The following is an 11,450-nucleotide window of genomic DNA, read 5'->3' as shown; positions in this document are numbered from 1 at the left end:
GACGTTAGGTAGCGTAAATTTGATGCATTTGGTTTTCTTTGCGTTCAAAAGCAAATTGTTTGCCGTAAACCAGTTTAATACGGTAGATAGCGCGTCATTAATGCTCTCGAATCTATTTTCCTTTCTGTTCACTTTAAATATAAGGGAAGTGTCATCTGCAAACAACACTATATCATGTCTTTCTTGCACAACTTTTGGTAGGTCATTGATGTATACCAAAAACAGGAAGGGACCAAGAATTGAACCTTGCGGCACTCCGAGGGCTACCGGGGACCCAGCCGATTGAGTTCCATTAATAACTACTCGCTGAGTTCTATTCGAAAGGTACGATGAGACAAGGTCAAGGGCACTAGCTTTTATCCCATAGTGGCTTAATTTTCTCTTTAAATTTTCGTGATCAACGCAATCAAATGCCTTCGACAGATCACAGAAAATTCCAATAGCATCTTGAGCTTTTTCCCAAGCGTCAAAGATGTGTTTTAGAAGTACCACACCGGCGTCAGTAGTTGATAGTAGTTTCTTTGGTTAAAATACATTAAATCTGGGGATATAAAAGGTCCCCAATGTCAGAGTACTAATACTAATAAGATTTGGAGGTGTTTATTCTCTCCAAGTGTCAAAATGAAATTTATACTTTTTTTTATACTACGTCGGTGGCAAACAAGCATACGGCCCGCCTGATGGTAAGCAGTCTCCGTAGCCTATGTACGCCTGCAACTCCAGAGGAGTCACATGCGCGTTGCCGACCCTAGCATTCCCCCCCCTCGTTGAGCTCTGGCAACCTTACTCACCGGCAGGAACACAACACATACACATACTATATAAATCAATCGCGTTTAGACTGTTAAGCTAGCAGTCTCATAAACGAATACTTTCTGGTTATTGACTTTATGGAAAATATGTTTTCACCACACCAGCTTGTAAAGGCTCTCTTAACTGTTCTTTTTTTTAAAGGACACATACGTACAGTCAACCAATTTGAATCCTAGGCCACTATAGAACCTTGTCGCTTTAACTACTCTGTAGGTGACAGGTTAAATGAAAGGCGTATATTCGCAAAATACAAGGCCAAAAAAAAACTGTGGGACGAGCGAGGAGCCAACGCGGCGGGTGTCAATTTTGGAATTGTACAACTACCTTATAGTTACATATAGATGCAGCGCATGACTTGGACTCGCTACCTTCCATTGTTTTTATGTAGCTTTAATTAAAATAATTTACACTAGATGGCATTACACGTACCAAATTTAACCAATTAAAATTAAAGTAATAAACCTAGGATACAGTTTACTTAATATATATGTGCGTCGCCTACAATCCCACCCCCTTAGTGATGACTAGTCATCACGAGCCATCTCTGGTGCAAGTAAGGCGACGCGTGTGACGGGGCGGCGTAAAATTCCCGTACGCGTGCGGACATCGACAACGCGAGTGCGCCCATCGTTACCAGTATGAGTCGCACTCACTATTCCGTGCCGCCATGATCCACGATCTAAGTTAGGTTCGACTAAAATTACGTAATCTCCTACCTGTAAGGAACGCCTTTCGCGCGTCCACTTCTGTCGCGGAAGAAGTGTTGGCAAGTACTCCTTAAGCCAACGTGCCCAGAACATATCAGTTAGACGTTGCGCTAACCGCCACTGACGTTTGAGCTGGAGATCCTCGTTGTCGTACCTACCAAAAGCTGGTCCGTTTGATGACGTGCCAATCAAAAAATGATTGGGAGTCAGAGCTTCAGGATAATTGGGGTCCGTTGATACGTACGTGATAGGACGGCTATTAACCAGGGCCTCAACCTCCGCCATCAATGTTGAGAGCGTTTCTGGGCGTGGTGCGCGTTCCTTGAGTACAGCTCGCAGGGATGATTTAACAGTGCGCACCATGCGCTCCCACGCGCCTCCCATCTCTGGAGCGCCTGGAGGAATGAATTTCCACTCGATTCCTCTTACGAGTCCATCATGGCGCAGCACATCGCTGTCTAGCTCAGCGATACTGCGCTTTAGTTCTAAATCAGCACCTTTAAGATTTGTCCCATTATCGCAGTAGATCACAGTAGGGGCGCCTCTGCGTGCTATCATTCGTCTTAAGCCCATTATGGTCGAATCAGTAGTAAGGCTTTCCGTTATTTCGACGTGAACGGCTCGAACTGTAAGACAAGTAAATAACATGCCATAGCGTTTTTGCCTACCACGACCTACTGTGACCTCCATTGGGCCAAAAAAGTCGATTCCGGTGAACGAAAACGGACGACGGTTGTGCTGCAGCCGGGCAGCTGGCAGGTCACCCATGCGTTGTGGCTGCGGCACGGCGCGACGATATCTGCACAACAGACAATGAGCTGCGACTGCGCGCACAGTTGGCCGCAATTGCAGAATCCAATAGCGTTGCCTTAGTTCATTAACTACTAGTTCTTGAGCTCTGTGCAGTGCTCGTCTGTGGTAGTATTCTACGAGCAGTCTGGTGATTCGATGTTTGCCATCAAGAATCACAGGCCTCTTCGTAGACTCCTTGACACCCACAGTCTTGTCGATGCGGCCTCCTACCCGTAGTAGGCCCGCATCGTCAAGATAAGGTGTTAACTGCAGTAGCCGGCTATCTTTCGATAACGGCTTATTTTTTCTTAAACAATCAATTTCTGCAAGAAAAGAATCATGTTGACATTTGTTAATTAACAGGTTCTCCGCCGACTGTACCAGCCCGGTGTCGATTCGATTGCATTTACGTTGACATTTTTTAATAAATAGCAATACCCGTGCAGTTGTCATAAGTAATCGAATCCACGACGAAAATTTATTTTCGTTAGGTACCGGCAACGTACTAGTACAGTCGGCCGAAGACACGACGTTAATAACCTTACATTCACAAAGAGCCTCTTCGACCTGCTTAGAACTCTTAAGATCCTTGGGCCACTCACTTTCACGGTCACGCAAGAACCTAGGCCCCTGGAACCATACATCATCGAACTGCAGTGGTGGCGCATCCTCACGAGTGGCCACGTCAGCTACGTTCAAGGACGTGGGCACGTAACGCCACTCTGATGCAGTAGTCAACTCGTCAATCTCACCGAGGCGGTGAGCGACGTATGGTTTATAGTCTCTAGGGTCACTGCGAATCCATTGGAGGGCGGTATTTGAATCCGTCCAAAAATACCTCTTGTTTGGCTTGATATCTTTGTGCTCGTTCTGTATTGTGGCGGCAAGACGAGCAGCGAGCAAACAACCTTGAAGCTCTAATCTCGGTATGGATACCGGACGAAGTGGGGTCACTCTGCTTTTGCTCGCCACAAAACAGATATTGAGAGTTCCATCTGAGCGAACAAAACGCCAATAAGCAACAGCGGCATATGCCTTACTGCTGGCATCACAAAAAGCATGCAATTCGGTACTTATAATGGTGGGGTCACTTACCCCATCCGCCGAATCGTCATAGCATCGCGTCCATGGTCCCGCGTCAGCGTAGTGCCGTGGTATGCGTAGCGAAGCTAGTAGTTTAAGCTCGTCGAGCCACCTTACCCAGCACGCATGCTCTTCCGGTCGGATGTGGTTGTTCCAATCCACGCCACTGCGGTGAACGTTCTGAAATATTATTTTGCTCTTTATAATAAAAGGCGACAAAAAACCGTGAAGGTCATATACCGACATGATGAGACTAAGCATTTTTGCTTTCGTAGGAGCCTCAGATCCATTTAATATTTCCTGTGGGACTCGATTAAATGAAATTTTGAATCCAAAAGAATCATCTGAGGGATGAAACATTAACCCTAATGTGCGCTCGGTTGTGTTCATGACTCCGTCCTTGAAGTGAACAGCTGTTTGCGCGAGCGTGTTAGTAGGTATATTTTTCAATACCTCCTTACTATTGCTGGACCAGTTTCGTATCTCAAATCCACCGCTCTTGTGAATAAGAGTAATTTGTTCAACCAACTTAACTGCATTTTCTACACTGCTAGTTGAATATAAACAATCATCCATATAATGACTATTTACAATAACATTTACCGCCTCCGGATATAAATCATCAAACTTAGATGCATTTTTATTCTTAATGAATTGAGCTATAAAAGGACTGCAAGTGGCACCAAACAATAGACTTTGCATAACACATGTTTTTACGGGTGCGCCCGGAGATTCCTGCCATAAAAAACGAAGTACGTGTTGATCTTCCGGCCTTATTTTCACCCTTAAAAACATGTCTTTAATGTCCCCAATTATAACTATTTTATTCTCGCGAAACCTGAGCATAATTCCCATAAGTGAATTATATAAATCTGGCCCCGTTAATAAATAACTATTAAGACAATTCCCATTTACTTTTGCAGCACAATCATAAACAAGTCTCAACTTACCAGGTTTGTTGGGATTTTGAATTCCGAAGTGCGGGAGATACCATATGCGGTCGGCCGAAAGTTCATTTTCCTTGAGCTCACGTGCATAACCAGCGGCAAACAGCTTGTTTACCTCCATTCGGTAGCGATCTGCGTACGCGTAGTCTTTAGCAAATTTGCGCATTAAAGACTGTAGTCGCGTAAAGGCAGCTTCGCGTGTATCTGGCATGGTGAATACGTCCTTCTTGAACGGCAGACCAACCTCCCATTGATTCCCGATAAGGCGCGCTGAATCTTCTAGTATCTGCAATGCCCTTAAATGATCGCTATTTTCACGGCGTAAGGTTGAAATTCCTATGGAGTCTAGGGAAAAAGAATGTTTAATTAAATCATTTAATTCACCAATATTCTCGCTGTCCGTGTGACTGAGATGGAACACATTGGCAACGTTAGAGTGAGTGCGACGACAATTGCCATGAATTGACCAACCTAACTTGCACAGAGATCCATAGGGCTCGGTTTCACTACCATGAATGATTTCAATCGGAGCGATTAAGAAATAATTATCTTCCCCAATAAGAATGCGAGGTACAATTCGACTTTTACACACATAATCCTTAATATGAGATAAACGTTTACAATTTAAACTGTTAATTACAGATAAGTTTTGTGCTGGTAAATTTAATTTAGACACTTTACGCAACTTAATGTCATAACTATTGTTATTGTTTTGTCCACTTATCTGAGCGATAACGGTCGGTACAGCTGATTGGTACACTTCTAGTCCAAACGCATCGGTAAACTTTATAGAACGCGGTTGTTCACATTTAAGACCTAACTCGTCTGCTAGGTTAGAGTCTATCATAGACACTGAAGCGGCATCGTCCAGAAGCGCGTATGTACTTACGGTACCTTTAGGTCCACGCAATCGCACTGACACTACTTTTAACATAACGTTATCTGCAGAAGAAGGCTTAGCACAATCCGATGTAACATGTGCCACGGTGTCGGGGGCCGAGGGCGCCGGCTCGGGGACCGGCTGTTGAGCCTGCGCTGGGGCCGGCTCGGGCGGCGGGTCGACGACCGCGTCAGCTGATTGTGATGACGTAGGCTTCTTCCAGTGTAGCATCTTGTGGTGTGCGAGTCCACAACCATCTATGTCGCACACGGGCGCGGGGCATGTGTCTCTGTCGTGTCGTGACGTCAGACAACAGTAACAAAGTCCTTGAGATTTGATGAACTTCCATCTATCACGGCGCATGGCGCGTTTGAACACACGGCACTCTGGCAGCGGGTGAAATCCTTTCGAACAAAATTTACAATCTTTGTTTTCCTCGACGGCTTTAGTTGTTAATATAGGTCGATTAATACGGCCTTTGTTATCACTTGAGTATTTTGTTGTAGTTTTTATTTCACTCTGCTTACTCTGTTCACGTACCTGTGTCATTCCAACTAGTGATAACATTTGTGCTTCTTGTTTAAGAAATTCGGAGATCAGGGTCAACTTAGGCTGATCTTCATATAACTTTTTGTATGCGAAATCGGTCCATTTGCCAATCAAAGTGCTCGGTAACTTGCTAAGAACAGCTGATGCGAGCTCGGGGCTGCGTAGATAATCTGGCTTATTTAGCGCACCTATTGTTGCTACGCAGTTGTTAACTTTGATTGAAAAATCAATTAGGTCATGTTGGTATGACGTGGGTAACGAAGGTAGCTTCTTCAGCTGCGTCGTAAGGTTCATGATGATGACATCCGATCGGCCAAACCTTAATTCGAGAGCTTCCATGACGGCTGCGGGCGGGGTATTACCGATCAGCAGAGCGGTAACCGTGTCCTTGGCGTCGCCTCGCAGTGCTTTGCGTAGTCTCTCCAGGTTCTCAGACTCACTGAACTCACAGACACGAGTAGATTCCGTATAAGACTTCTTAAAGTGCAACCATTCGACGCTGTCGCCACTGAAAATTGGTAAGTCACGTGGCGTAGACAGGCGGCTGAGCAAACGATCCTCACGCTTGGCTGACGAGTTCGTCATGATATCCTTCAAGGTAAGCGCTAGTTCTCGAATGCTGTCACTTGGAACATCGGGTTGCCGGACTATAGGTAAGTTGACGGGTGCTGGTGCAGGGTTAGGTGGCAGTGCTTGCTGCTGTGGCTGATATGGCACATCAGGCTGCGGTATGTAAGTAGTTTCGTCGTGACCTTGACTCAACCATTGTTCGACGTTAGCCTGCGCTCTGTTGCTAGGCGCGCCTCCGTTCGCTTCACTACCGCGCTCACTATCACTCTGCGCTTCTTCGGCGTCAACTTGGGCTAGATCAGCTTCTAGCTTTTTATCAATAAGGGCCAGCTCAATCTGGGCCTTGGCTTGAGCGGCTTCAAATTCCAATTGCTTACGTTTTGCAATGGATGATGACGTAGACAACTTCGACTTTGCTGACGAAATAGAACTACGTACACTTTTTGGTGTTTGCATTTTCACTTGTTCCACATCCTTCGGCTGTTTCACATTGTCACCATCGGTGCCGAGGTTTAGGAGCTTATTAACTATAGGTTCCGCGGGCGCTTTGCTCGATGTACTCGCCATTTGCAATTTTATTCGCTCGAGTTCGCGGCGGTATTGTTTACGAGTTTTAACCTGCGACAATTGCACCGGAGTTCTGTACATCACATTAGCACAGATCAGGTTCGAAGACCACTTTATTGTAGGTGACAGGTTAAATGAAAGGCGTATATTCGCAAAATACAAGGCCAAAAAAAAAACTGTGGGACGAGCGAGGAGCCAACGCGGCGGGTGTCAATTTTGGAATTGTACAACTACCTTATAGTTACATATAGATGCAGCGCATGACTTGGACTCGCTACCTTCCATTGTTTTTATGTAGCTTTAATTAAAATAATTTACACTAGATGGCATTACACGTACCAAATTTAACCAATTAAAATTAAAGTAATAAACCTAGGATACAGTTTACTTAATATATATGTGCGTCGCCTACATACTCTATACATGACATGCAGCACTCAATAAGCACTGTCGTAGAAGTCATTATGACATGGTTCTATAGTGGCCTAGGAATCAAATTGGTTGACTGTACACATATTGAAACAATAGATAATACCGGACAAGTGCGAGTCGGACTCGCACAGGAAGGGTTCCGTGCCCAAAGGGCCAAACGGGACCCTATTACTGAGACTCCGCTGTCCGTCCGTCTGTCACCAGGCTGTATCTCATGAACCGTGATAGTTAGCCAGTTGAAACTTCTACAGATTATGTATTTCTGTTGCCGCTATAACAACAAATACTAAAAACAGAATAAAATAAATATTTATTACCAATCTCGAGATTCTCATCCAATCACCGAAGTTAAGCAACATCGGGCGGGGTCAGTACTTGGATGGATGACCGTTTTTACAGATAATGGGTACGGAACCCTTCCTGTGCGAGTCCGACTCGCACTTGGCCGGTTTTTTAATATATACGGCAACAGAAATAGATACATTATCTGTGAAAATTTCAACTGTCTAGTTATTACGGTTCATAAGATACAGCCTGGTGACAGACGGACAGACAGACATACAGACAGACGGACGGACAGCGGAGTCTTAGTAATAGGGTCCCGTTGTACCCTTTGGGTACGGAACCCTAAAAAGGTACACTGAAAGTTAAAAAAAAATCATTAATCATTTATTTATTTATTTAGCTTTTCGGTGAAGGAAAACATCGCGAGGAAACCTGCAATACATCTGCGAAGAAATTCAAAGGTGTATGTGAAGTCCCCAATCCGCATCGGGCTAGCGTGGGGACTATAGCCCGAGCCCTCTCGCACATGAGAGGAGGCCTGTGCCCAGCAGTGGGACGTATATAGGCTGAATTATTATTATTATTTTATTTATTTATTTAGGTATGTTATCAAGGAAATTGACATTGACGATGCAGCAACAGGTGATGCAGACGCACTTGACATCCGAACGACACTTTTTAGAAGAACGAAGGCAAAAGCAAGTACTTATACACTGTGGTTTTATTGAATTCCGGTAACTCCTGGGTATGGGTAAGTACCTACGTTTAAGGAACCTAAATGTCATATTTAATTTAAAAATATATATAAGTATATATTTTATTTTATTAAAACTAATATGTTTCATATAGCGTTGTTGTAACACGGGTATTACATTTAAATCAACCAAACAATTGAAAACTGAGACATATCAATGTCATTTCTAACATAAAACGTCCGAGATAGTACTTACTTTTATTAGCAAATGTATACACTCGTTCTAATCACTAATCAATATGGAAACAGGCCCTAACGCAAGTGAACACGCTCATAAGGGCCTTAATAGATAAAAATAAATTTATTTATTTATTTATCGTATGGCGTTTACACACTGGTGAAGTTTTCGGTTTCTCTTTCCAGTGTGCGCTACGAGATTCAGAAGGAACAGTGCAGCTGCCAAGTTGTTGCTCTTTTAGCACCACCCGGAGGTCACGTGTAGGGTATTTTAGGGTGCTTCCTACGGACGTAAAGCAACATCGACCTCCCTATAAAAATATAAAAATAAATGATCCATTATCTCAAAAATGGAGTTCATTAGGATACCGGTGTCTTTGAGAAAGTTACTTAATTTAAGCTCAGGAATGCACTCTTGAAATTAACGAAAAAAAAAACACGATGTATATGTACCTAGGCATTGAAATGCATGACAAAATATAAATTTATACATATAACACACATAGCATACACATAATATATGTACCCTTATATATACCCACTTAATATATTCCGATCTTTGTAGCGTTTTTCCAGCATCCTATTTTATACCAATTTCGTACTAAAATTACTAAATCGGTCAAATAAATACGGGTAATCGAACTACTTTACTGTCTGTGACCTAAAAACAAGGTCAAACCAACTAAACATGCCTCTTTCGTTGTCAAATAGACGTCGAAGGGTAAAAACTTACCTAATGAACTGATGGGCAACAGATGGCATCGCTAATCTAACTTTTAATGGATACTGGATTCCCTTGAGACAGACCCTTCTCTGATTTTCAGGAAACCCAACGCGAAATAATATTGGTGGATAGATAACAATTTAGGGTATCGTTACGAGGGTCGAATAGCGAATGGTTAAAAAAGGGATTGGTTAAACAAAATCGGGCGCATTTGAGGTTTAAGTTCAATACGGCATAGAGCAAATTTTCCTTAAAACGCCAATTACGTAAATAATTTTCAGACGTGCGCCAACGTCGTTAGACAATATGACGGTTTTAAATGGGTACAATATTTTAGATATACATATTATATATATGTACCTATGTATTATAATACTGCATGTTTATTGATAATAGTAGTGTTTAGAGTATGACTTTTATCTCTCTGTACTGATTTTCTTTTCGGCACCAATTGTAAGTTTCTGTTTGGCCCAATGGTTGACTGGTAGAGAATGCCTTAAGGCATTAAGTCCGCTATTTGTACTTTTTTTGTATTTTGTAATAAAGGTTAAATAAATAAATTGAAGCATACCAAATTGTAACTTTCTACAACACAACCATTATTGAGCGGAGAAAAAATTTATTCATTTTTCATGCTTCGATAGTGGGTCATTGTTTATCTATAAAGTGTGCAGAAAGTGATACGTTTCTGCTCTAGGGCGTTTTACTTTACAAGCAATTAAAATTAGGTTTAAATGGATTTGTTGTAAAATGCCCATTCTGACATTTAATCCTTTTCGAAAAACTTTGTTCGACGCTCCACGCGTTGCAAATCAGATTTTGCATGGTTTTACTGTTTGAATATTTGAAAAAAGTAAGTTTTTAATGTATCAAATACCTATCTAAAGTTTTTGAGACTATAAGAATAATGAATACCGTGAATGGTGTTTTACTGTTAAAAGTTAAATATTAAATAAATTACCTATATGTACTGCTAAATATTCAAAAATATAACCCTTTTACATCCCTGTAGGTACATACGTCCATCCACCATTTTGTTAATTAAAAAAGTATTTAAATTACAGTGCTGCGTCACAGCCGTGAGTGACATTCAGAAGCCAATTGAATTATTTACCATTCCTATCGTGCAATAAATTACAAGTTAATTTGATTTTCCAGTATCACTATGCAAGAACAGCGAAGGAATTTTATTTAAATTATATGCCACTTCTTACTTTGTCCTAGTGTCAATACATTACAATACAATAATGCAATGCAATACAATACAGTGCAGTGCATTGCAGACACAACATAAAACAACATAATGAAATACAATATATTACAATACTATACATCACATTACAATATAATACAATACAATACCATACAATGTTGATTAATAAATTATTAAACGGGCTTCAATGTAAATCCTTTATTAGCTGGACACTTCCGCAGTAGTTCACTGCATAATAAGCTAACAATTTTACACTTTAAACAACATTAATGAGTAAATAATAAAAAAAAATATTTTCGAGACGACTTTGACATTTTCTGTATGACCCAATGGTTGACTGGTAGAGAATGCCTTAGTCCGCCATTTGTACAATTTTATATCGTGCAATAAAGTTGAAATAAATAAATAAATGTTCACCCTGAATTTCATAGTCAATATGGAGACCGCTAGGAATCTCGTATGCAGGGATCGGAAACCGGTATTTTTTGTATGGGAACGAAAACGGTATTTTTTCGTTCTTTGTTAATTACTTCATTTCTAATTAGGCAATTTAATAATATGAAGTCGTTATCTGAAAACACAACTGAGTCCTACATTTGGAGTATAAAATAAACCGAAATATAAAATATTTCGAAGTTTTTGCAAAAAACCGGTTCCGATCCCTGCTCGTATGATTGTCACTATGACACATACGAAATGGTACAGAATAAAAAAATCCTTCACCGTATAATAATAATATGAAAACTTTCACAGACCCTTTACCTTAAATAGGTCAAACCTTTATTACTAAAAGGAAACCAGTTTTTATCACATATTCAACGAAAAACATCCAATATTCCCATACAGACTGTGATCGGTTGGCAATCATAATAAAATCTTAGATAAAGTATTCAACAAAGGTACTAGAGGAATCCCTCCGAAAATATTTCTATACATAAAAAATAAGGGAAGGGCCAA

General features: G+C 41.4%; 1 protein-coding gene across 1 annotated transcript; it reads right to left on the bottom strand.

Annotated features, from left to right (window-relative positions):
* Positions 1-479: 479 nt before the first annotated feature.
* Positions 480-3,427, bottom strand: LOC133527113 (uncharacterized). The gene is made up of 4 exons (XM_061864003.1): positions 3,408-3,427; positions 2,858-3,105; positions 1,646-2,146; positions 480-541 (listed from the first exon to the last, which is right to left on the bottom strand). The coding sequence occupies exons 1-4, from the start codon at positions 3,425-3,427 to the stop codon at positions 480-482; spliced, it is 831 nt and encodes a 276-aa protein (XP_061719987.1).
* Between the last annotated feature and the right edge of the window lie 8,023 nt (positions 3,428-11,450).

The sequence above is a fragment of the Cydia pomonella genome, chromosome 17 (assembly GCF_033807575.1).
Source record: "Cydia pomonella isolate Wapato2018A chromosome 17, ilCydPomo1, whole genome shotgun sequence".
NCBI classification, from domain to species: Eukaryota; Metazoa; Arthropoda; class Insecta; order Lepidoptera; family Tortricidae; genus Cydia; species Cydia pomonella.
This window is presented reverse-complemented; position numbering and strand designations above follow the sequence as displayed.